Source organism: Nyctereutes procyonoides, unplaced genomic scaffold, assembly GCF_905146905.1.
Source record: "Nyctereutes procyonoides isolate TBG_1078 unplaced genomic scaffold, NYPRO_anot_genome, whole genome shotgun sequence".
NCBI lineage: Eukaryota > Metazoa > Chordata > Mammalia > Carnivora > Canidae > Nyctereutes > Nyctereutes procyonoides.
Genome location: NW_026575042.1, coordinates 4,018,334 through 4,045,238, shown reverse-complemented (window position 1 = coordinate 4,045,238; position 26,905 = coordinate 4,018,334). Strand labels below are relative to the sequence as shown.

At 43.1% G+C, this 26,905-nt stretch overlaps 1 protein-coding gene across 1 annotated transcript; it reads left to right on the top strand.

Moving 5' to 3' along the window:
- The first annotated feature begins 196 nt into the window (after nucleotides 1–196).
- CRTAP (cartilage associated protein) lies at nucleotides 197–26,630 on the top strand. Its single transcript, XM_055321564.1, has 7 exons — nucleotides 197–783; nucleotides 3,398–3,547; nucleotides 6,369–6,540; nucleotides 11,394–11,522; nucleotides 15,884–16,029; nucleotides 17,434–17,517; nucleotides 25,897–26,630. The coding sequence occupies exons 1-7, from the start codon at nucleotides 262–264 to the stop codon at nucleotides 25,948–25,950; spliced, it is 1,257 nt and encodes a 418-aa protein (XP_055177539.1). The 5' UTR covers nucleotides 197–261; the 3' UTR covers nucleotides 25,951–26,630.
- Nucleotides 26,631–26,905: the final 275 nt, after the last annotated feature.

The window sequence follows — 26,905 nt, the reverse complement described above, 5'->3', positions numbered from 1 at the left end:
TGATCCGCTCGGGCCGCTCGCGGCCTGCAGACCGCCAGCCCCTCACCACGGCCGCGGAGCCCGGGAGCCGGGCGAGGCGGGGCAGAGCCCAGGGGCGGCGCCCACCCGGGGCGACCTCCGCGCGCCCGCAGCTTCGCCCCGACGGCCGCTGGGTGCGGAAGGGCGGCAGCACGGGGCGGGCCGAGGCCGCTGTCCCCGCCTCCCGAGCCTGGGGCTGCCGCGTCGCGCCGTCCTGCGCCTTCCTCTCTGCCGCGGGGCGCGATGGAGACGGCGCGCGGGGCGGCCGCGGCGCTGCTGGTGCTGCTGTGCGCGGGCTGCGTGCCGCGCGGCGGGCGCGCCCAGTACGAGCGCTACAGCTTCCGCAGCTTCCCGCGGGACGAGCTGATGCCGCTCGAGTCGGCCTACCGCCACGCGCTGGACCAGTACGGCGGCGAGCGCTGGGCGGAGAGCGTGGGCTACCTGGAGATCAGCCTGCGGCTGCACCGCCTGCTCCGCGACAGCGAGGCCTTCTGCCACCGCAACTGCAGCGCGGTGGCCCCGGCCCCGGCCTCGGGCGAGCCCCAGCCCCAGCCCCAGCCCGAGCCCCAGCCCGAGCCCGAGCCCGCCGGCCTCGCCCGCTACCCCGAGCTGCGCCTCTTCAGGGGCCTGCTGCGCCGCGCGCACTGCCTCAAGCGCTGCAAGCAGGGCCTGCCCGCCTTCCGCCAGTCGCAGCCCAGCCGCGAAGTGCTGGCCGACTTCCAGCGCCGCGAGCCCTACAAGTTCCTGCAGTTCGCCTACTTCAAGGCAAGTCGGCCTGCCGAGGCCCGCCCCGCCCCGCCCCGCCCCCCGCCCCGGGCCCCGCCCCCGCCCCCGGGCCCCGCCCCCAGGCCCCAGGACCCGGCCCGCGCCCCCGCCCTCCGTCCGGGGCGGCCTCGCACCGCCTGTCCCCATCCTGCCTGCCCCCAACTAGCCTTGTCAAAGACGCCTCCAAATCCTGTCCCCCCTCCTTCATCTCAAATAGGGATGAAAGCTCTTTTATTCTGGGACAGAGAGGACGTTCGCGGAACTCCCAGGCACCCAACAAGGCCTGCTACGTTTTACCTGTTACTTGGAGACAGACTCCTTAAAACTCCTTTTTCTCGAGGAAGTGGCGACTTTCAGTAGTAAGACGGGAAGAGGACCCGAGCTGCCTGCCGGCCAGCTCCGTCTACGAGAAGGAGACCGAGGCCCGGCCAGGGCAGGGCTCCTGGAGCACACCCCCTGTTGGGCTCTCCGCTCTCTCCTCTAGGATTTGACACGATTGTCTCCCTCCTTCCTTGTGGCTGCTTAAATTCTGCGAGTGCTGGCTAAAAATAGCACGAATTGCAGTTCTTCACCCTTGGAGTCCTTTCTCCTGGGACCCGCAAGTTTTAAGAATGGGCTGAATTCCCTGTTAGTGGATGAAGTGACTTTGACTTGGCGGGTCTTTTTTTTTAAGATATTTTTTTTTAATTTTTTTTTTAAATTTTATTTATGACAGGCACACAGTGAGAGAGAGAGAGGCAGAGACACAGGCAGAGGGAGAAGCAGGCTCCATGCACCGGGAGCCCGATGTGGGATTCGATCCCGGGTCTCCAGGATCGCGCCCTGGGCCAAAGGCAGGCGCCAAACCGCTGCGCCACCCAGGGATCCCGACTTGGCGGGTCTTGACCACGTCATGCCAAGAAAGCCCTCTCAAAGTCCATTTTCTATTTTATGACGATTTAAAAGGAATGTACTGCATTTAGTTTAATGACTACAAAAATAGATTCATAAAAAAATTCATAGTATATTCCTGACTCTGGAGGTAGAAGTTTTTTGTTTTTAAGCGTTTCTTTGAGTCTTGGGGCTGCAGGATCTGTGTTTCATATTTCTGAAACAGAGCCACCTCATGTTGCATTCATAAGAGCAATAAAATAGCATAAACCTCCAAGTAGGTGAAAAAAAGCTGAGTTATTCCTGTGCTTGCATTTTTTTTTAAATTTTTATTTATTTATGATAGTCACACAGAGAGAGAGAGAGAGAGAGAGAGGCAGAGACAGAGAGGGAGAAGCAGGCTCCATGCACCGGGAGCCCGACGTGGGATTCGATCCTGGGTCTCCAGGATCGCGCCCTGGGCCAAAGGCAGGCGCCAAACCACTGCGCCACCCAGGGATCCCTGTGCTTGCATTTTTATATAAAGTGTTGGCTTTGTGAATGTTTGTCCTGACAATAAAAAAAAAAATTCTTAAAATAGAACCAGGGGATAAAATTAATAAAGCTTTAGGACATTGAAAAATGATGGCTGGCTCATAAAAGCACTATAGGCAAAAAGAAAATGACTCATTTAATTTTTTGTGTAGCTTTTTGAGTCATATAATTAAGGGGGAAATGTTTTATTTTTAAAACTGGAGAATAGTAGTAGCTGATTTCTTTTATCTACAGATGAATTTGAAACAAGTGATATGGGGGGAGGGCAAGAGTATTTTCCTTTAATGCGACTAGAAGGTGAAGGTTTTCTCCTTCATTATGGTGTCTTCAAAGTTTAGGATGGTCACAGCTATTCTTCAAAACCTTTTATAGGTCTCATAACAATCACTTAAGTCAGTAAAATACCATCTGTCTTGGTATTCTGAGATCTCTTAAAGGACAGGAAAGGTTAAGGATTTTTATTAGCAAGGCAGAATCTTCTCTTAGTCCAACTGAAAGTCACTGAAGAAGTGATCTTAGGTGATCTTAGGTGGTGTTACTGTATGGTTTTTTTTTTTTCCAATATTTCGATGTTTACATTTTCTCTTCTTTTTTAAAAAACATTTTATTTGTTTATTCACAATAGCCACACAGAGAGAGGCAGAGACCTAGGCAGAGGGAGAAGCAGACTCCTTGTGAGGAGCCAGATGCGGAACTTGATCCCTGGACCTGGGATCACACCCTGAGCCAAGCTCAGATGCTCAACCACTGAGCCACTCGGGCACCTGAAAGGTGGTTATTTACAAAGACTAGTTATGGTGGGTGTGACTCCCTACCCCTGGGCCAGAAAGAGCATGGAAGAGGACGGACAGTTCCAGGAAACAGGAAGGAGGGAGACTCTGGAGAGGGCTACCTCGAGAGGAGCTGTGACTGTCAGTCAAGGGGGCACTAGCAGCCCAAGGTGGCTGAAGGAAGGGAGGCAGAAGACTATGTAACCCAACTTTACTCCCTTGCTTCCCTTCAGGCTCCCACTGGGGCTTCTTATTTGTGAACCCCATCGGAAGCTGGAGAGCAACAGAGTGCAAGTCTTGATGGGCCATGGAAGTCACTGAGCCCTCAGCTGGAAGCACTGTGTTGAAATACAGGGTTATTTGAAGGACTGAGCATTCTTGTTTAGCAAAAATCGCAGCTCATCCTCCATTGAGTAGATCTCTTTCTTTGTTGTACTCAGGCAAATAATCTTCCTAAAGCCATTGCTGCCGCTCATACCTTTCTACTGAAGCATCCTGATGACGAAATGATGAAGAGAAATATGGCGTATTACAAGAGCTTGCCTGATGCTGAGGACTACATTAAGGACTTGGAAACCAAGTCATACGAGGTACATCTGGGTTTTTACATAGCAGGTAGTTGCAGTGTGAGTGGCTGAGAAAGCGGGTCTTGATGAACAGCTCTTGTCATCTTAGGACCTCTAACGATTTTTGATATCCTTGATGAATATTATGACAATGGAAATGATTGACTTCTTAGCACAAAGTTGACCCATTTGAGAATGAGATTTTACATCCCATGATGCTCTTAAAGCCACCTTTCTTTTAAATGCTGTATTTTAGAAATAAGGTCATTTGGGGGTACTTGGGTGGCTCAGTCATCCAACTCTTGATTTCAGCTCAGGTCAAGGTCTCAGAGTTGTGAGATCAAGCCCCACCCACATCAGTCTCCTTGCTCAGCGGGGAGTCTGCTTGGGATTCTCTGTCTCCCTCTCCCTCTGCTCCTCCCCTTAGCTCCTGCTTTCTCTCTCTAAAATAAATAAATAAGCCTTAAAAAAAAAAAAAAGAAATAAGGTCATTTGATCATTTAGTTTTAAGATCGAGGAATAAGGGCAGCCCTGGTGGCTCAGCGGTTTAGTACCGTCTTCAGCCCAAGGAGTGATCCTGGAGTCCTGGGATTGAGTCCCACGTTGGGCTCCCTGCATGGAACCTGCTTCTCCCTCTGGCTGTGTCTCTGCCTCTGTCTCTCTCTCTCTTTCTGTGTGTCTCTCATGAATAAGTAAATAAAATCTTAAAAAAAAATAAGAGAGGAATAAACTCATGTCTTGGATATCCTCCGTCCCCTATATGTATTGAGGTAGAAAAGGAATTGAAGGGCTTGGAGGACTGCTTTGACAAATTAGAGGCTACTGAAATCTCTGCATCTGCAAAAAGGAGTCTGATGGCAATGAATGAGGAAGAATCGAACTCCTTTCAGCACTTACTATTGTCCAGACCTATCTAGCTTGGGTGCCGGGGGCATGGGTACCAAGGAAGGGCAGGGCAGGGTTGAAAACAGAGATGTGTTGAAAGTGTCCATGGAGAGCTGGTAGATTCCAACCAAAGCCTGACTGTAGGGCTACCTATAGTGTGACCGGACTGGAAGCTCACTGTTTCATTGGTGGTGACCCTCAAATATAGTGTGCAGAGTCTCTATTCTGGTGGCCCTTCAGTTTTCCAGGGAAGAGTTCTCCAGCCTTTTTCAGGACTCAGGAAGTGTTGTGCTTGTCCTGAGTGTCTGAGAGCCAGTCTGGGAAGAGGGGAGGGGGCCTCACAGCTGAGCCAGAGACTTTACCTGCTTTTTGGTTCTTGGCCCTGTGCCTCAACACCCACTCTGCTGTGTCTGATCCCTGACCCTCCAGCACTCCATAGATAGAGGCTCTGGAATCAATCACCAGTTTCTGGTGAGGAGCAGTTTTGGGAGGTGGGATCCCTTGGGTGGACAGGTGGGTGTGCGAGGAAACACGGTGCTCCAACAGCCCTGTTCAGACTTTCAGCCCTGTTCTCTATTCCATGCCTAGCACCAGTCTCTGTGGTCACTAGTGCCTACAAAAGCTAACAGATGTGTGACGTAGTGTAGTGTGCGTGAGGGGTGTGTCACTTCCCCGCCAGATCCTCCTCTGTGATAATTTGGCTTTCTGTCCTTCCAAAAGTTGTTGCAATGTCTTGTCTGTTGCTTTCCTTTTCTGTTCTCCTGTGAAAAGGATTTCTGCCTTTTTACCTCTTTCACTGAGGTTTTCACTGGGCTTGGGAAGCAGAGCTGAGAGCCCAAGGTCAGTGTGCTGTGCCTAACTGCATGTGGCTAGTCCATTCTCTCCCTCCTTGGAGTCCTGCTGGCTGTGGTGGGGCTGCCCTTCCACGTGCCCACGGGTTCCTTCTCCATGTGTGGTTTTCTTCCAGCTGCCTGCAGTGGCTGCTCGTTTACCCAGCCTCTAGGCCAATAGTTCAGTTCGCTGCTTTCCTTATTTCCAGGGGCTACCACCTGCTCAGGAATTTTAGGGAGATCACCCTCTTTACCTGACCCCTGAAGCCTGGTGAAAAGTTCAGGTCTGAGGGGTGGGCCTTAGACACCCCCATTTTGGAGCAACTGAAAAAACAACTCCAAATGGAATGTGCCATATTTCCAGTCCTGCCCTGGACCTTCCATGTTTTCAGGGTCGCGCGTGTACCCAAGATCTCTGCTTATTTCTTGTGACACCAAGCAGCTTCCTCAGCCTTAGTTATTTCTCTCTCTGGTCCTGTCAACAATTAGCAGAAATTCTCTGAAGTTTCTACCACCTGGCACATGGCCACCCTCCCCAGGTAACTAGTACTGATGCACAGCATGCCTATTTTATACTTAACCGTTGGGGGAAGAGTATCTGCCACCTGTTCTCAAGCGTCTCTCTTTTCTCTGCTTCAATTTTAAAAATCAGCTTTATTGAGGTGTAACTTATTTAAAATTTATCTACCAATTTTAAGTGTATAATTTAATGAGTTTGGCCAAGGCATGCAATTGTGTAACTTCCACCATAATAACAATATAGAATATTTATATCTCATCTAAAATGTTCCCTTAGGCCCCTTTCCAGTCAAGCCTGTGTCCCAAGCACTGACCTCCGGCAGCTACTTCCCTGGTTTCTGGCACTATGGTTTTTGTTTTTTTCTTGATTTGAGTTTAATTTTATTATCAAGCATCTCCTACTTTTTGAATTAAATAAGAACTGTACCATTGTACATAGGATAGAAAAAGCTAGATGTGTGTCAGTTCCCGCTTGGTTTCATATTTAATGAAGGGTCAGTATGGTTTTCTTGGAATTAATGAGAGTGGAACTGCATGATGGTCTGGCTCTTTTTGGTTGGACAGCCTGCCTGCTCATGTGCGAGCTTCACCCGCTTCTCCGTGCTTTCCAGAGCCTGTTCATCCGAGCAGTGCGAGCCTACAATGGTGAGAACTGGAGGACGTCTGTCACTGACATGGAGCTGGCCCTTCCCGATTTCTTCAAAGCCTTTTACGAGTGTCTCGCAGCCTGCGAGGGCTCCAGGGAGATCAAGGACTTCAAGGACTTCTACCTTTCCATCGCAGGTTGGTGGCATGTTGTGTTCTACGCATACATGGGACAGCTGCCCTGGGGCACCTGCATGCCTTCCCAGTGGCTTGGGTGACCTACCAGGAACTTTTGAGCTTCAGTGTGAGTGGCTGGCTGGGTAGGTAATACGTACCCTTGACTCAGTAGGGCCTGCTGGCAAAATATCTGAGTACCATGTTCAAGCACCGGCCTGGAAGGGGGATCTACCAGATCAGCCCTGCTCGGTTATAGGCTTTTGGAAAAATAAAAATGGGTTGAAGAGCAACCTATATTCAAGAGAACATGACTCATGTTCTATAAATCGTTACTGGTTTCGCCACCATCCATGTAGTACTTGTACATTGGTGTATAGCCATCACCACCATTCATCTCCACCACTCATCACTGCATCTTCCCCAACAGACATTCTGTACCCACTGAACACCAGCTCCCCATTTTTCCCGCAGCCCCTGACAACCACCACTCAACTTTCCGTCTCTGTGAATTGGATTATTCCAATTGGATAAGTAGAATCCTATAGTATTTGTCCTCTTGTGACTGACTTTTTCACTTAGCGTGACGTCCCCAAGCCTCACAAATGTTGTAGCAAATTGATTGTCCCTTAAATCTCTTTTCATCCATAGAATTACATCTGTTTTTTTTTTTTTTTAAGATTTTATTTATTTATTCATGAGAGACCTAGAGAGAGAGGCAGAGACACAGGCAGAGGGAGAAGCAGGCTCCATGCAGGGAGCCCGATATGGGATTCGATCCTGGGACGCCAGGATCATGCCCTGGGCCGAAGGCAGGCACTAAACCACTGAGCCACCCGGGGATCCCTACATCTGTTTTTTCCCCTGGCTATTGAAAAAACTGGATCATTTGCACTGTAGAGATTCCTATAGTCTGGATTTTGCTGATTGTATCCCTTCGTCCTCTGTTCTCTGTGTTTCTTATAACTTGGTAGCTGAATGTAGAGGCTTGATCAAGCTCAGGTTTGATTTTCTTTCATTGTGGAGGTTGGGGCACAGGACTACTTCCTAGTTGGTGCTCAGTTCTGGTGTCAAAAGGCACAGGATGTCTGGTCATCTCTTTCTCTGTAATGTCGGCAGTTGCTGGTGCTCATGCTGGACCTCACATGGCCCCTGTTAGCCAGTGTTCTGCTGCTGGGAGGTCCTTCCTTCTAGCATCCCTTCTTGCCTATGTCAGGAAATACTCCTTACACTCAGACATAAAGGGTGCTTACCTGGAGCTGAAGTGTTTTGACTATACATAAAAGGCAGTTATTAGAAAAGGTAACATTTATTATGCTCTAACTAGATGCCAGGCCCTGTCCTATGCTTTTTATGGGTATTATCTCAATTTTGCCATCCTGTGAGAAAGGTACTAGCTTTCTCCCCATTTTACCGCTGGGAAAGTTGAAGCTTAGAGAGCTTAAGTACTATGCTGATAGTCCTCAGGGGGAAGGGCTGGGATTTGAAACTGGGCAGTCTTCACCGCAGGCTCTTCCCTCTCACCTCCAGTGAAATAGTCTCTCCTCATGGATTACATTGGACTTAATCTCATCCTTTATTTTCTTTTCTTTTCAAATAGGTAACATATATGCACATAGTGAAAGACACAAAAGGATATTCTGTAAAAAATAAGTCAAGGTCCTGACTTGAAGATAGATGGTACACATACATGAAGATACCTCAAGATGGATTCATTTATAGAAATGTGGGTGAAGGTGAACCCCCAGGGGGCAAAATGGTACCCTGGGGCTACTAGTAGCTGAATTATTATCTTTTCTAGGTTGAAGAGGAGGAAGGAGTTGCAGGCAGTTAGAAGGAAGTCTTACTTCTATCCACGTCTCTTTTACCCATTCCACTCACCCCAAAGATAAGCATTTTTATTAGCTTCTGGCTTATACCTCTAAAAGTTTTTTTTTGATATAAAATAAGCAAAGATCACTTTATCTTTGATATGCCTAAGATATGTATCTATAGCTGTATTTTTATATGTAGATATATAATTTAGGAATCTATTTAATTTAAAATTTTTATTTTACAATAATTTTTTATTTTCATTTTTAATTTTTAAAAAATGATTTTATTTATTTATTCATGAAAGACACACAGAGAGAGGCACAGACACAGGCAGAGGAAGAAGCAGGCTCCATGCAGGGAGCCCAGTGGGATTCAATCCCAGGACCCCAGGATCATGACCTGAGCCAAAGATGATGCTCAACCACTGAGTCACCCAAGTGCCCCTTAATTTTTAATTTTTAAATAATTCCAAATGTATAGAGAGGCAGCAAGAGTAGTATAAAACTCTCATAAACTCGTTACCCAGATTCACCAATTTTTCACACTGATTGTGCCACATTTACATTATCATTCTCTCTGTAACTGTGTGTATGATTATTATTTTTATTTCAAAACCACTTGAGAGTATGTTGCATACATCATGACCCTTTACCCCATAATAGTTCAGTATATTTCCTAAGAATAACAATATTTTGTATAACTGTAACTATAATAGTTATTAAATTCAGCAACTTAATATTGATGTTATACTTTTATCCAGTCTATAGTTTATATTCTAGTTTTGCCAATTATTCCAATAATGTCCTCTAGCAACTTTTTCTTTCTTAGTATAGTCCAGTCCAATACCACATTTCCTATTTATTTGTCATTTTTCTTTAGTGTTCTTTAATCTCGAACAGTTCCTTGGCCTTTGTTTTTATGCCATTGATTTTTTTTTATGCCATTGATATTTTTGTAGAACATAGGCCTGTCACTTTCTAGAATATTCCTCAATTTGGGTTTTTATTACATTCAGGTTGTGGATCTTTGGCTGGAACACTACAGAAGTATGCTTCTCAGGGTATCCAGATGTGCATGGTATCTGTTTGCCCCTTACCAGTGATGTTAATTTTTAGGCATTTGGTTAAGGTAATTTCCAGTTTTTAGCTTCTCTGCAATACTGTTTTTCCTTTTGATATTAATAAATAATTTGTGAAGAGATACTTGAAAACTAGGACAGTTTGCTGTTCATCAAACTCTATCTCCACTCCTTCCCATACTACCACACACATATTGATTTAGCATATATTGAAGATTCTTGCCTGATTTTTTTTCCCTATAAAGGTTGTCTGTGTGTGTGTAGTTGTATATATATATATATATATATTATATAATATATATAATATGTATATATATAATACGTAGACATAATATATGTCTATTTTTTCTGTATTTTTATGGTTGTTTCTTTCCTAGTGAATAGGTACCATACTTTATACACTGTTCTGTCTCTTGCTTTTTCCACTTAGCCATATATCCTAACTAGCACATAGAGATAGTGATTCTTTTTTATTGCTACTGAGTATTCCACTGAGGGGTGGGGAAAATGATGCAGCGCAGTTTATTCAACTCTTGGACATTTGGTTGGTGCCAGTCTTTTGCTATTACATGTAATACTGCAATCAGAAACTTTAGGCTTTTTTTTTTTTTTTAACTAAGGTATGTTTTCAAAGTGGGATTGATATATAACATAAGTGGGATTGATAGTTCAAAGAGTAAATGTCTCTGTAAATTATTTAGTATTTTATTTTATTTAAGATTTTATTTATTTATTCTTGAGAGACAGAGAGACAGGCAGAGACACAAGCAGAGGGAGAAGCAGGCTCCATGCTGGGAGCCTGACATGGGACTCGATCCTGGGTCTCCAAGATCACACCCTGGGCCGAAGGTGGCACTAAACCGCTGAGCCACCTGGGCTGCCCTATTTAGTATTTTAAATTACCATTTTGTATTCCTAGCAAAAATGTGTGAGAGTGCCTGTCCTCTACAGTTTTGCTGACAAAATGTATACCATCATCTTGGAGCCTTTTGCTGTGAGCTACATGAAGGGAGAAAAGGCAGGGGGCCAAGGATCATATGGGAGGATTTTAGGGACCAATCCCCAAAGTGGTAGAAGTAGCATTCATCTGTTGTTGCAGTCCACGTTTCATTGGCACAAATAGTTATATGGCGTCAGCCCCACTGCAAGGGAGGCTGGGAACTGAAGCCTTTGACATCTTTCTCTATTTTGATGTTTAGGCCTACCTATTCTCTTTTCAAGGTTGTACAGATTCTGTTTTTTGTATGTACCATAATTGATTAATCAGTATCCTGTTGATGGGCATTTAGGCTATTTCCAACTCTGTTTGGTGTTGCAAACAGTGCTTATGTGTGCCTGTGTCTAGAGAAAATTTCCTAGAAGTGCCAGAGGATATGTGCATTTTAACGTTTGATGCATTTTGCCAAATTGCTATCTAAAAAAAGTGTTTCTGTTTTGCTTCTTCCAACAGAATATGAGAGTATAAGTTTCACCATTTTCTTCTTAACACTGACTGTTATCAAATTTTAAAAATTTTGCTGATTTAAGTGGCAGGTGGTAGCTACACTTGTGGTGAGCATGGCATAACATATATACTCGTTGAATCACTATGTTGTACACCTGAAACTAATGCAACATGTGTGTCAAGCTACTTCAACAAAACAGGGTTTTTTTGTCTTTTTTTTTTTTTTGCCAACTTAGCAGTTTAACATATTTTAAGTGGGATTGTGTTTCTTAATCACAAATGAGGTTTAACATCTTTTCACAATGTTTATTAGCCATTTTTACTGTTTCTTTTCTTTGGCCGTCTTTATAATGGGTGTCTGTCTTTTTCTTACTGAATTTCAGTAACTTTGTATATTAAGGATTTTAGTCTTTTTATCGTAAGAGTTGCAATATTTTACCTTTATCATCTTTGCCTTTTACCTGGATCATTGAGGGGGGCAGTAGTAGTATAAGAAACTGATCAATGCACTGTTCTGAAAATTTGTGTGTATTGTTTCAGATCATTATGTAGAAGTCCTGGAATGCAAAATACAGTGTGAAAAGAACCTCACCCCGGTTATAGGAGGCTATCCAGTGGAGAAATTCGTGGCTACCATGTATCATTATTTGCAGTTTGCTTATTATAAATGTAAGTAATTATCTTCTACAACATCTTGGGCAAGATCCTTAATCCTCCTAAGGCTCAGCTTCCCATCTGTAAAAAATAGGGATAATAACCCTTACTTCCCATCTGTAAAAAATAGGGATAACTCTTACCTCTGGTTGTTGAGAGAATCTGTCAAGGTTGTGTTGATAGCCCTGGTGCTGTGCTTTGCACAAAAAGGCAGCAAGGCCTGGTGATTCAGGGCACGAACCCTGGAGCTGGACTGCCTGGGTTTAAATTTCATCTTCATCACTTACTAACTGCTCCGTGCCTTACTTTCCTCATCTGTAAATTAGACATAATTGTACTAACCTCATGAGATTGTCATGAGGATGAAGTGAGTTGATTTGTGGGGTATTCATACCCCAGTACATGGCATTATCTCCTCCCTATCATTAGCCTTACCATCCAGACTGAGTTTTATTCCATTTGGTCCTCCTTGGACCTGAAATTCGAGTTAATGGATCAGAACATTCCAAGGAGTCAAAGGGAAACAAATGTTAAGAGAGAAAGTCATTCAGAGTTCAGGCTTCAGAGTATATCTCTTTGCCTTTTCCTTCTCTTCCTATAAGTGACATTGCCAAGTGCCACTCGTCTGAGTGGCAGGTGCCTCAGTGCAGTGGTGAGTGCAGGAGGATCCTTCCCACTCAGGAGTGGGTGGTCCTGGGGATTCAGGGATGTGTTGTTGGGAGTGACTGGTTGACCTTGGCACCCACAGCCCTCCTTCCCCACTGTGGCTGTTTTGTTCTGTGTTGAGTCCTCTCCTCTTACAATAGCCACCTGCCTTTTCCTCTCACCTCCCCTCTTCAGGATACACTGAAAGATTTGCCTGCTGAAGGTTAAAAAAGGGACAAAAAAGAAAAAATATTTTTTCTTCTCTATGTATATATATTATTTTTATTTATTTAAAAAAATTATTTATTCAGTCATGAGAGACTGAGAGAGGCAGAGACATAGGCAGAGGGAGAAGCAGGCTCACCATGGGGAGTCTGATGTGGGACTTGATCCAAGGACCCCGAGATCTTGACCTGAGCCAAAGGCAGACACTCAACCACTGAGCCCCCCAGGTGCCCCTATATATATAATTTTAAATTTTGCTAATCAGGATTGTTTCTGAGAAGGCTCTGTAGCAGTCACTTACACCAGAGCTTAATGAGTGAAGGAACTTGCCTCTTTCAGCAGTGAATCTATTATTGCGCAGTCTGAACCTCACTTAAGGATGCAATGAGATGAACAGGAGGGAGAGGTGTGTCTTCAACAGGTGTCCTTCCTCTTGCACAGAGGGCAGGGGTGAATTTTTGTTTGCCACTGTAATCCTGGCACCAACTCTTAGGTAAAAGATTATTGAGCATAGAAGACAAGAAGCCTTCTCCTCCTCCTCCTCCTTCTTCTTCTTCTTCTTCTTTTTTTTTTTTTTTTTTTTTAGACAGAGAGGGAGTGAGCTGGGAGCTGGGTAGAGGGGCAGAGGAAAAGAGATACTCCCAAGCAGGCTCCATGCTGAGGCTCCTCTTCCTGTAAGTGACACTGCCAAGTGCCACTTGTTAATAAGCATGGAGCCTGACATGGGGCTCAATCCTATCACCCCAAGATCATAACCTGAGCTGAAATCAAGAGTCAGATCCCCTGCGACTGAGCCACCCAGGTGCCCCAAGTCTTATTCTATACAATCTAGGAACACCCTTTCACGTGAGACACACTAAGCTCATAGAGGGTCCCCAGCAAATATTGATTTGGCTGCATTCTAGTGTCAAGGGGACAGGTCTCACTAGCAGTGTTTTTGCTAGAGCAAAAAGGGCTAGAGCCCTCCTTTTTATTTTTTATGTATGTATGTATGTATGTATGTATGTATGTATGTATTTTTATTGGAGTTCAATTTGCAAACATATAGCATAACACCCAGTGCTCATCCCATCAAGTGCCCCCCTCAGTGCCCATCACCCAGTCACCCCCCCCCCCCCGCCTACCTCCCTTTCTACCACCCCTTGTTCGTTTCCCAGAGTTAGGAGTCTCTCATGTTCTGTCTCCCTCTCTGGTATTTCCCACTCATTTTCTCTCCTTTCCCCTTTATTCCCTTTCACTATTTTTTATATTCCTCAAATGAATGAGACCATATAATGTTTGTCCTTCTCCGATTGACTCATTTCACTCAGCATAATACCCTCCAGTTCCATCCACGTTGAAGCAAATGGTGGGTATTTGTCGTTTCTAATGGCTGAGGAATATTCCATTGTATACATAGACCACATCTTCTTTATCCGTTCATCTTTCGATGGACACTGAGGCTCCTTCCATAGTTTGGCTATTGTGGACATGGCTGCTAGAAACATCGGGGTGCAGGTGTCCCGGCGTTTCACTGCATCTGTATCTTTGGGGTAAATCCCCAACAGTGCAATTGCTGGGTCGTAGAGCCCTCTTTTTTAGTATTAGTGATTGATTAGTGCTTTCTTTCAAAAAGACTCGTAGTACAAGCTTGTTACAGCAAACATTTCAGAGATATACAGATAAACATCCAAAGCAAACCACCCATTTGCATCCCTCCCTTCCCCCAAATCCCAGTATTAACTATTTGCTTACATTCAGCCACACTTGGAAGAACCCTGTTTTAATGAGAAATATGGAAATTATGTACATTTAACAAACTTAATTCTGGAAATTTAAAAGCATACATTAGAGAGATGGTATAATAAATTGTAGTATGCCCAAACCGAACTTCAACTTTTATCAACACTTTGCCAATCTTGGATTCACAGTTTAGAAGTTTTCTGTTGGGGCACCTGGGTGACTTAGTTGGTTAAGCACCTGCTTTTGGCTCAGGTCATGATCCCAGGGTCTTGGGATCGGGCTCCCTTCGGGGCTCCCTACTCAGTGGGGAGCCTGCTTCTCCCTTTTCCTCTGCCCTTCCACACCTCTCGCTTGTGCTCTGTTTCCTGCTCTCTCCACCTCCTTCTTTCAAATAAATAAAATCTTTAAGAAAAATTAAGTTTTCTGTGGATGAAAACATAAGCTAGTGTTGTTGTTGTTTTGAGTAAGCGGGTGTTTTTATCTCATTTTCACGAAAACCTGTGTTGGCACCTTCCTGAGCTAGGCCCCGTGTTGGACTCTGAAACTTGGGGAAGAATCCGTCAGGTGTTCTAGCCCTCTGAGCTGCTTCTGTGTGCTCAAAGCCAGAACACTGGGAGTTTAGAGGTGTTTCAGATACTTCCAGGCTCTGGCAGCTTACTGGTCCTTGGAATCCTCACATACTCTGAAAATCGCCCTGCATATGGAGACTGTGGCAATGACTTAACACCAGTAGACCAAAACCTCTAGCTCTGCTGGCTGCTTCACAGAAAATCTTTGCTTTCTGGGTTTTTAGGTAAACAGTATGAGTAATATTTACTTCTTGAAATTAGCTTCCTGCAAGTTGGGCCTGTTGTGAACTCTGTCTAGATTATCTACCACACTGAATTTTTTGAGGGCGAGGGCAGATGTTATTTATACTTGAACCCCAGCCTCATTGGCCTTGAAATAAGTACTTCCCCCTGCCTTGTAGACCTTGTGAATAACATGTGTCCTTAAGTGCTCGTTTTTTAAGGTTGTGGTTACAGCAGACACCCACTGGGTGGCACAATGTATTCATGCCCACGTTTTGGTTACCCTGGCCAACCAGACCTTTAGCAAAGGTAGTGGTTTGTAAATTGGAGTGTCCTGTGCCAGCATATATACAGGGGCTTGTGGTTTATCACCTCTTTCCCCTTTCCCACTCCACCCCCAAAACAAATCCCAACCCCTGCAGATCCCCTATGCTGGAAGTGCCGCCATAGATGGGGCAACTCTAAGGAAGGATGCTACAAGTGGGAACCCCAGTTTCCAGGAGATGGCAACACCAAGTGACTTCAGATTTCTTCCAGCCCAGAAGGCCCACCATCTTTTGGGTTTTCTAGGTTTAGTTAGCTTTAGGCAGGCTGCCCGGATCTGGGGATTGTGGTGTCATCCAGGGGGGACCCAGGACATCCTCCCTACCTCCTTACCTCCCTACCTCCCTCAGCCCCAGGACAGTCCAGGCCTTGAGACCCAGCCTTCCCAGCTCAGGTCAGCAGAGCCTCAAGTAGAATATAGCAGACATTTCTGCAAAGGCATCTGCCCAATGAGGAACTTCTATGTTTCAAAACTGCTCCCGGGCTGCCATGGAGACCCAGCCTGTGACCGGCTCACCCAGGCAGGCTTCTGGTGTGTCACAGGCTTTCCCAACCAGTGGTGTGGAGAAGAGGCTTGCCCATAGATATTTCCTTTAGGAAGCTGTGTTGGCGATGGGAATTTCAGGGCACGGTTTGCTGATTCCTGTTCTCTTTTCTCCCCGGCCTCAGTGAACGACCTGAAGAACGCAGCCCCCTGTGCGGTCAGCTACCTGCTCTTTGACCATAACGACAAGGTCATGCAGCAGAACCTGGTGTATTACCAGTACCACAGGGACAAGTGGAGCCTCTCGGATGAGCATTTCCAGCCCAGACCAGTAGGTGCCTGGGCGCTGGGCATCATGTTTGCGGGCCTCCTCTTCATTCTCACTTTCAGGGGACTGCTTGGAATGCATAAAAGGAAATCCTTTTTTTTTTTTCTGGGTTTTTGTTGTTGTTTTTTGTTTTGTTTTTGTCTTTTAATATTTTACTGCTCTGTTCTGATTCCCAAATCAGTAAAAACTGCAAATTTCAAACATTACAAAAATGTTTTGCTAACAAAGCGAAATTCCTTCGAAATCCCAAACCTTTTCTTTACCCCTTGCCTTATAGCTATGTATTTGCTGATATATACAGCGTGCATTTATTTATCTATATATCAGAATGTACAGAAACAGGGTCATACTTTACCTGCTGTTGTGCACCTTGCTTATCTTCTCAACAATTCATCATGAACGTTTTTCTTTTCTTTTTTTTTTTTTTCATGAACGTTTTTCATGTCACACTCATACACCTGCTTGTTTTTTAACACCTCCAAGGTAGATTTGTTTATGGATGGGCCATCATTTAATTCACTTGATGGACAAGCTCAGCTTTTCATGTGTTGTCACGGAATTCAGGGATTATGTATTACTTTTTTTTTTTTAAGATTTTATTTATCTATTCATGAGAGATACAGAGAGGCAGAGACACAGGCAGAGGGAGAAGCAGGCTCCACGCAGAGAGCCCAACATGGTACTCGATCCTGGGACTCCAGGATCACGCCCTGGGCCAAAGGCAGGGGCTAAACCGCTGAGCCACCCAGGCATCCCTATGTATTACTTTTTTTTTTTCCTATGTATTACTTTTAAAAGACCTTTTCTAATTAGTCTTTGCCCTTAACTTGTATTTTCTTTTTTTTTTTTTAAGATTTTATTTATTTATTCATGAGAGATACAGAGAGAGGCAGAGACATAGGCAGAGGGAGAAGCAGTCTCCCTGCAGGGAGCCTGATGCAGGACTCGATCCTAGGACCCTGGGATCATGACCTGAGCCAAAGGCAGATGCTCAATCACTGAGCCACCCAGGCGTCCCTTAACTTGTATTTTCATTGGGATTTTTTATGTGCTGCCCTAGTTTGCCATATATAGGTTTTCCTTCATACCTCATTCCCCTGCCAACACACACACACATAATCTCTCTTCTCTCTCTCTCTCTGTCTCTTTATGTCTCACTCTTTCACTCACTTGGGGCTGGCCACTCTTTTTTAATTGAGATATGATTCACAGAGAGTAAAATTCATGCCTTTAAAATATACAATTTATTGGTTTCCAGTAGATTGACAGAGTTGTACAATCATGACCACCATCCAATTTTAAACATTTGCATCACCCCCTAAAGAAATCCATACCCTGTTTCCCCCTCCTCCCAGTTCTGACATCAAAGGGTTGGTCATAGAAACTGTTCTGTTTTTGTCTGAACAGGAAGCAGTTCAGTTCTTTAACGTGACTACACTCCAGAAAGAGTTGTATGACTTTGCTAAGGAAAATATAATGGATGATGATGAGGTAAGTTTTCATGTTTAGCACACGTCTGGCTAAGAGAAAATATTACTCACATCTTTGCAGAAATCACCTGAAGGCCAAGTCATCCCTGAAACAGAAGGGGACCTTGAGAAATACGGTTTCTGTAGGCATTTTAAGAAAAATCAGAGCACTGGCAGGGGGACACAGCTTTCTTTTTTTTTTTAATAATAAATTTATTTTTTATTGGTGTTCAATTTGCCAACATATAGAATAACACCCAGTGTTCATCCCGTCAAGTGCCCCCCTCAATGCCCGTCACCCATTTACCCCCACCCCCCGCCCTCCTCCCCTTCCACCACCCCTAGTTTGTTTCCCAGAGTTAAGAGTCTTTATGTTCTGTCTCCCTTTCTGATATTTCCTACCCATTTCTTCTCCCTTCCCTTATATTCCCTTTCACTATTATTTATATTCCCCAAATGAATGAGACCATATAATGCTTGTCCTTCTCCGATTGACTTATTTCACTCAGCATAATACCCTCCAGTTCCATCCACGTTGAAGCAAATGGTGGGTATTTGTCGTTTCTAATGGCTGAGTAATATTCCATTGTATATATAGACCACATCTTCTTTATCCATTCATCTTTCGATGGACACCGAGGCTCCTTCCACAGTTTGGCTATTGTGGACATGGCTGCTAGAAACATCGGGGTGCAGGTGTCCCGGCGTTTCACTGCATCTGTATCTTTGGGGTAAATCCCCAACAGCGCAATAGCTGGGTCATAGGGCAGGTCTATTTTTAACTCTTTGAGGAACCTCCACACAGTTTTCCAGAGTGGCTGCACCAGGTCACATTCCCACCAACAGTGTAAGAGGGTTCCCTTTTCTCCGCATCCTCTCCAACATTTGTGGTTTCCTGCCTTGTTAATTTTCCCCATTCTCACTGGTGTGAGGTGGTATCTCTTTGTGTTTTTGATTTGTATTTCCCTGATGGCAAGTGATGCAGAGCATTTTCTCATGTGCATGTTGGCCATGTCTATGTCTTCCTCTGTGAGATTTCTCTTCATGTCTTTTGCCCATTTCATGATTGGCTTGTTTGTTTCTTTGGTGTTAAGTTTAATAAGTTCTTTATAGATCTTGGAAACTAGCCCTTTATCTGATATGTTATTTGCAAATATCTTCTCCCATTCTGTAGGTTGTCTTTTAGTTTTGTTGAGTGTATCCTTTGCTGTGCAAAAGCTTCTTATCTTGATGAAGTCCCAATAGTTCATTTTTGCTTTTGTTTCTTTTGTCTTCGTGGATGTATCTTGCAAGAAGTTACTGTGGCCAAGTTCAAAAAGGGTGTTGCCTGTGTTCTCGTCTAGGATTTTGATGGAATCTTGTCTCACATTTAGATCTTTCATCCATTTTGAGTTTATCTTTGTGTATGGTGCAAGAGAGTGGTCTAGTTTCATTCTTCTGCATGTGGATGTCCAATTTTCCCAGCACCATTTATTGAAGAGACTGTCTTTCTTCCAGTGGATAGTCTTTCCTCCTTTATCGAATATTAGTTGACCATAAAGTTCAGGGTCCACTTCTGGGTTCCCTATTCTGTTCCATTGATCTATGTGTCTGTTTTTGTGCGAGTTCCACACTGTCTTGATGACCACAGCTTTGTAGTACAACCTGAAATCTGGCATTGTGATGCCCCCAGGTATGGTTTTCTTTTTTAAAATTCCCCTGGCTATTCGGGGTCTTTTCTGATTCCACACAAATCTTAAAATAATTTGTTCTAACTCTCTGAAGAAAGTCCATGGTATTTTGATAGGGATTGCATTAAACGGGGACACAGCTTTCTAGGAAACCCAGGTCATTAGCACCACATTTCCTGACAGTGAATATAGAGGAACCCATCATAGAAGTCATCCAGTGATCATTTTTTAACTTTATAAAGTCATAGTGGATTTTCAATGACTCAGTGCCCTGAAAACACTTGGAAAGACTCATTCATCCCAGGTTTTCTGGAATATTATTATCAATCTCTTTTTTTCTTTTTCTTTTTGTAAATTTGGTCCCTGCTGTCAGTCATTTTATCATTCTCTGAGATTGCTTATTCCTATTCAGCTGTCTCTCTCTCTCTCTTTTTTTTTTTAAGTTTTTATTTATTTAAGTAATCTCTATAGCCAGTGTGGGGCTTGATCTCATGACCCTGAGTCCAGTCACATGCTCCTCTTACTGAGCCAGCCGGGCTCCCCTCAGCTGATTCCTTTTCTGACAAAGATTCCACTACTGATGGAGCAGTCATTTTGGGGTGGGGCAGCCTAGTCACAGGATAGTCCTTATTACGGGTAGTATTTAGAGAGATGTGTTTGAAACAAACCAGAACCTGCTTCCTAAGGCAGCTAGGGACTTGCCAGCTTTTAGAGCTTGTTCTGACTTGACCCCTTACTTCATAGATGAAGGGCCTGGGGGACAGGAAAGTTCTATGAGCTGCTAGACCAGACTTAGAGGCCCTGAGACTCCAGGTTTTCTCTTTCACTGCCCTGCTTTTTGGTGAAGGACTTCTAAATAAGATATTATCTTGGGAAAAAAAAAGATATTATCTTGGAATTTGTTTTCCATGCTCAAATCTGCATGGGGTGGACTCATCACTAGCATGTGCTAAATTTCCCAGGGCTTTGGTTTTCTGCCTATAAAATGGGACTAATAATGTTGACCTCACTGGGTTGGGGAAATGAAGTACCATGTTGCATGTGGAAGTGCTTTATAGACTAAGAAGGGGTCATTGTGCTCATGAGTCTTAGGTTGTGTTAAGAAGCAGAGCCTGAGATAAAGTCACAAGGATGCTGCAAAGGAAGGAGTGCTGGCTACATACAAGTTTGGCTGCTCTCATTTGGAAAGTAGAGAAAAATGTATTTAGAAAAAGGAAGAGCTGAGTTCCTAATAATCCAGAGCAAGCCACTATTGCTATTTTGGTATATATACTTCCAGTGTTTCCTGTACATCTTCCAAAATGTATTCATAATAAACCCATCTGGGGATCCCTGGGTGGCGCAGCAGTTTAGCGCCTGCCTTTGGCCCAGGGCGCGATCCTGGAGACCCGGGATCGAATCCCACGTCGGGCTCCCGGTGCATGGAGCCTGCTTCTCCCTCTGCCTATGTCTCTGCCTCTCTCTCTCTCTCTCTGTGTGACTATCATAAATAAATAAAAAAAAAATTTTAAAAAAAATAATAAACCCATCTGTAATAGATACCATGGCTATTCCACTTAATATGGTAATATGAGAAAGTACCCTTGTTATGTTTTTCTAGAACAGATTTATTGAAATATTATTCACACACCATAAATTCTCCTTTTTAAAGTATACAATATAGTGGATTTTAGTATACTCACAAGTTGTGCATCCATCACTTCTAATTTTAGGGCATTTTTATCACCCCCCCAAAAAATTGCAAACCTGTTAGTAGTCATTCCCCATTCCTTCTTCTCTGCCAACCTCTCCCTCACCTCTGTCTCCACCCCCTGGCAACTACTAATCTACTTTCTGTCTCTGGATTTGTCTGTTCTGGGCATTTCATATAAGTGGAATCTTATGCTAAGTGATTTTCTATGACTAGCTTCTTTCACTGAGCATAATGTTTCCAGGTTCAACTATGTTATATTATATATTATGTTACGTGTAAAATTCCCTTTTATTGCTGAATAATATTCCACTGTACATATATATCACATTTTGTTTACCTGCTCCTCTGTTGATGGACATTTGTACTGGGTTGTTTCCACTTTTTTGACTACTTTGAATAATGATGCTATATGAACATTTGTGTACATGTTTTTGTTTGGACAAAAGTTTTTAATTCTCTTAAATACCAAGAGAGTATATATGTGGAAATGGTCATACAGTAGCTCTGCAGTTAACTTGTTGGGGGAATTCCAGACTGTTTTCCAAACTGTCTGCACCATTTTGCATTCCCACCAGTGATGTATGAAATTTCCAACTTGCCGTATCTTTGTCTGCACTCACTGGTGTTTGTCTTTTTTATTTTAGCCATTCTAGTAGATGTGAAGTAGTATTTCATTGCAGTTTTGATTTTCATTTCCCTAATGACCAATGATGTCGAGTATTTTTTCATATGTTTAATAGCCATTTGTATATCATCTTTGGAGAGATGTCTAGTCTATTCAAATTCTTTTTCCAGTTTTTTAAATTGGGTTTCTTGTCTTTATTGTTGAAGTGTAAGAGTTCCTTATGTATTCTGGTTATAAGTCCTCTGGCAGATATACGAATTGCAAATGTTTTCTTGCAATCTGTGGGTTGTCTTTTCATTTTCTTAATGGTGTCTTGAAGCATAGGAGTTTTAAATTTTGATGAGGTCCAATGTATCTTTTTTTCTTTTTTGTTTGTGTTTTTGGTATCAATATCTAAGAAACTATCACTTACTCCAAGATCATGAAAATTTACTCCTACTTTTTAAGATTTCTATAATTTTAAGACATTTTAAAAAAGATTTTTTTTTTTTGTTTGAGAGAGAGAGTGCACAAGCAAGGGAAAGGTAGAAGGAGAGATAAGCAGACTCCCTGCTGAGCAAAGAGCATGATGTAGGACTTCATCCCAGGATCCTGGCATCATGACCTGAGCCAAAGGTAGATGCTTAACCAGCTGAGCCACCCAGGTGCCCCAATTTTAAGACTTTAGATCTGCAATCTATTTTGACTTAATTTTACATATGATGTGAGGTAGGGGTTCAGTTTCATTCTTTTATATATTGATATCCAATTTCCCATCACCATTTGTTGAAAAGATTTTCTTTTCCATTGAATTGTCTTGGCACTCTGTAGGAAATAAATTGACCATAAATGCGAGGGTTTATGTCTAGACACTGAATTCTAACCCATTGATCCAGATTTCTATCCTGATGCCAGTACCACACTGTCTTGAATACTGTAGCTTTGTACTACATCTTGAAATTGAAAGTGCGAGTCTTCTAACTTCATTCTTCTTCTAGATTATTTTGGCTATTCTGGATCCCTTGCATTTCCATATAAACAATAGGATCAGTTTGCCAATTTCTACAAAGGCTGCTGGGATTTTTTATAGGAATTGTGCTAAATTTGAAGATCCTTTAGATAGTATTGACATCTTAACAGTATTAAGTCTTCTGATCCATTAACATGGGATATCTTTCTATTTCTTTAGGTTTTCTGTAATTTCCTTCAATAATGTTTTCTTAAATTTCATTATTCCTGATGCTGTTGCAAATGGAATTTTTTCATTTTTATTATTCAATTGTTCATTGCTAGAATATAGAAATACAATTGATTCTGTATATTAATATTGTAATTCTGCAAATTTGTTGAACTTGTTTATTCTAACAGTTGTTTGGGTATATGTGTATGTGTGTGTGAGTGTGTGTGTCTATTGCTTAGGAGTTTCTATATGCAAGATCATGTTATTTATGAATAGAGGTGATTTTACTTCTCTTCCAATCTGGATGACATTTTTTTTTTTTTTTTTTTTTGCTAATTGCCCTGACTAAAACCTCCAGTAAAATGTCAAATAGAAATAGATAGACATCCTTGTTTTGTTCCCAATCTTGTTCAATTTTGTGTTAGCATTAAGAGTGCTGCTAGCTGTGGGGTTTTTTTTTGTAGATGACCTTTGTCAAGTTGAGAAAGTTCCCCTTCTATTCCTAGTTTGTCAAATATTTTTACCATGAAGTGGTGTTGAATTTTGTCATTTGCTTTCTTCTGCATCTATTGAGAAGATTGTGTAGTTTTGTTAACCTTGTTTGTTAATGTTTATTATAAAAATTATTTTTTAATGATTCCATGGTAGGGATTTTTTAAAGTAAAGTTTTTTTTTTTATAGGTTTTTAGGTTGTTTCCAATTTTTTGCTTTCACAAATAACATCACTGTGACTAAATTTGTTACCTTTTTTCTGGTCATTTCCTTAGAATAAATTCCCATGGGTGGAATTCCTGGGTCTAAGACTATCAACATTTTTTTAAAAGATTTTATTTATTTATTCATGAGATACAGAGAGAGAGAGAGAAAGAGAGAGAGAGAGAGGGAGAGAGGGAGGCAGAGATGCAGGAGGAGGGAGAAACAGGCTCCATGCAGGGAGTCCGATATGGGACTCAATCCCGGGTCTCCAGGATCACTCCCCGGGCCGAAGATGGCACTAAATCGCTGAGGGACCCGGGCTGACCAGACTATCAACATTTTGAAGGCTTTTGATGTACAAAGACAATATGTTTAGAAAAAATCATAGATATTATTACAAGAGAACTTTTACTTATTTGGTAAGGCTTTGTCATGTCACAGATGAGGAAATAAATTCAGAAAGGTAGAGTGACTTGCTCAAAGTTAGCTAGTTAGTAATTATCCATTGAACACCAGGCTTATTCTTGGCTTTTGTATTCTTGGACTTGACACTGTCAAGATAAAAAAAGGAGCCTGTTGGAAGTCCTGGAAGTAATTAACTTATTAATCAAAGCTCTAAAATTGTGAAAGAATTAATCCATCTCTAAAGAACAAGCTATTTTCTTTCCTATATAATATCAAATTATGGCAAGTAATTATTTGAAATAAAGTATAATCAATATAATAAAGTTCTTAGTTTAATCTTTAAAATTTCCAAAGGACAAAATACTACATTGAAACAAAACAATATGATTTAGCTACTGAAGTTAGGGGCATTCTCCTTCATTATCTTTCTGGGGTTGCAATGTGTTCTTAGAGTTCCTGAAAGTTTGCACACTGATTAAAATTTTTGCAGATGCTTATTATGATTTCAGAAACTTATGAAACAGGCTGAAATAGGTGCTTCAAGTTTTAGGTTCTGATGGTTTTCTTAGGGAAGGTCTAAAAAAATAGATTTAATTTGCAGGATTGATTTATTGAAGGAGTGCTCTCAGGTAGGACAGAAGTGAGGTTCAAGGGAAGGAGCCATGAATATATATGGTCTCAGCTGGAGTCAAGCTTAGCCTGATCCCATGGGACCTCTGGAGCATGAATTGTACCACAGAGCTCTGTGTGCATTTTGTAGGCAGCCTATCATTCTCTCCTTGGTTGTTGGCAGCCTAGAGAAGTTGGTGTGTAAACTTCCTGGTGGGGCTGCTCCTTTTGGTTAAGGTCAATTGTCCAGAGAAGGGGCAGCTTTCAGCCATCAGCAACTAACACCCCAAGCATCTGGGGCTAGATCTGAGAAGGTTGATCTGAGCTAGGCTGTCAGTGCCTCCACTATAACAGGCCACAGAGGGGATTATGTTTCTTTCCTCTGTATCACCTTGAGTACCTATTAGTGTGCTAAGAGCAAACAATACCATCATCCATGTCACAGCAGCCATACAGTAGGAAACAGTAACTCTGGGAACAGCTGTCATGGCCATACGTATAATCCCTTTACTATATTTTCCTTTTGGAGTCCCGAAAGCAAGTGAAGAACGTTGTTTTTTCAATCAGTAATCTTCCACTTACATAATCTCAGGGATAACATGATAGAATTATTTGATGAAAATAATAAGCCACCCCCTCTTTACATCTCATGTACTTGGGAGATTTCCCAACTATTCTCAGATGCTGAGATTTTATAACAGGAAGCATGTTAAAATATCAAAAAGAGCAAATAGACTCTTGGACTGTGATGGCAACCTCTGTGAAGGAAGCCAAGCTTTAGCAGGGGGCTGATTACTATCAGTGGGGCTGACCCTCATGGGAGTGTGACTTGGCCTCCTTGGTGATTCACTGATTTTTGGCAGTAAAGAGAATGGGTGTCATCAGCTGGGCCCAGGTGTGTTGTGAGAGAAAAGTCAATACAGAGAAGGAAATCCGAAAGTGTGTTGAATTATTTCAGGTTGAGGCTTAAGTCTGATTGCAGAAGGAGGGAGCAGGTGGGCTCCGGGTCCTGACAGTGGGCAAGTGGGTCCCACTCTACCCAAGAAAATGTCTTGTAAAGGGAGTACCTGCTTGAGCCACACTAGCGCTATGCACATATACTATCAATCATTCTTCCTTTCGCAGGTTTCCCAGCTTCTGCGTGCTAGGTCCTCGGGAAGAAAAGCAACTTAGGTTTTGGTCCTTGAAAAGCTCATGGTCTACTGATCAAGGCAGAAAGGGAACAGATAGAGTGTTCTTGTGGAATAACTGCTAAGGGGTGGGCGATGCCAGAAAAGGGGGCACTAAAAAGGTCTTTCAGAGGGTGGCTGGATTGCCCCCTTCCCTCAGGCCATCTGTGGGGGTTCCTGAGCACTTGACTCCATATTCACATGGAGTGGAAACCAGGTCCCTCCCAGGGGTGAGTCAGGTCCTCTGGGCCCAAGCACAGTGGGGGGCAGCCCATGCAGGCAGTTGGCAGTGGCGCCTTAGAGATAGTCTCTGCTTACTAGCACTCTCAAAGTCAGATAGCCCACTTAACAGAAGTGTCCTGTTGTCTCTTACAGGGAGAGGTTCTGGAATATGTGGATGATCTCTTGGAGGTGGAGGAGACTGGCTAGTCCACAGCAAAGATGTGTCCCTTGATGTTCAGGAGACCCAGATTGTTCGTCTTCCTTTCCCCAGTACCCCACGTGGTTGATACCTCAAAGCATTCTATTTACTCTGTGAAGTGAAAGAGAAGCCTCATCTCTCACTACATCCAATAAGGGGTGAGCCTGCCTTCTCCATGACTACACCTGCCTCCCCATGGTCTTCTCATGTTCACACCTGCCTTCTCCTCATTCACACCTGCCTTTCTCACCATTTTGGCTAGAAGGACAGACTTCCATTTTTTCCCCCAGAAAATCACTATCATTTTTTTTTACTATCATTTTTTTTAATAAGAAAAATACTCCTAAAATTAGCTCTTCCAGATTTTAGACCCCATTATCCCCATGCCCTGATCCAAGAAAAACTGTGGAAAACAAAGGCCAAACTTCTCCACACCTTACGACAGCCTTTATGTGGTCTGACCTGCACCATTTCTGGCACCCACTGAAAGACAAGTTGGGTAGATAGTGCAGACTACAGAAATATGGAATTTGCCCAGCACTTCTACATCTCCAAAGTCTTAAAATGGTTGGTCGGTCCCCCTTAGGGACAATTGTCAGTTACAAGTCTCAGAGTTGAGAATGGAAGAAAGCAGAGGGAGTCTAGTTTCATTCATTTTTTTCAATAAATATTTATTGAGTACCTACTACTCACTGGAAATACCGCACAGAATGACAGAAAAAAAAAAAAAACCCTTCCTCTGGAGCCTACATCCTATAAGGAGAGACAGACAACAAATAAATAAGAATAAATATATACAAACTATCAATAGTAATAATTGCTATGGAGAAAAATAAAGCAGGGAAATGAGTATGGAAGCCTGGAGAGGAGCCTACAGTTTTAAATAGGATGGTCAGGGAAGACTTCACTGAGAAGGTGATATCAAAGTAGAGACTTTAGGGATGCAAGTCTCAGGGAAAAGCA

Excerpts from the sequence above, each read along its gene's own strand:
- CRTAP (XM_055321564.1), top strand. The coding sequence starts at position 262 with ATGGAGACGGCGCGCGGGGCGGCCGCGGCGCTGCTGGTGCTGCTGTGC. Across the intron at positions 6,541-11,393 it reads CTTCTACCTTTCCATCGCAG|ATCATTATGTAGAAGTCCTG; the intron begins GTTGGTGGCATG and ends GTATTGTTTCAG. Across the intron at positions 17,518-25,896 it reads ATATAATGGATGATGATGAG|GGAGAGGTTCTGGAATATGT; the intron begins GTAAGTTTTCAT and ends TGTCTCTTACAG.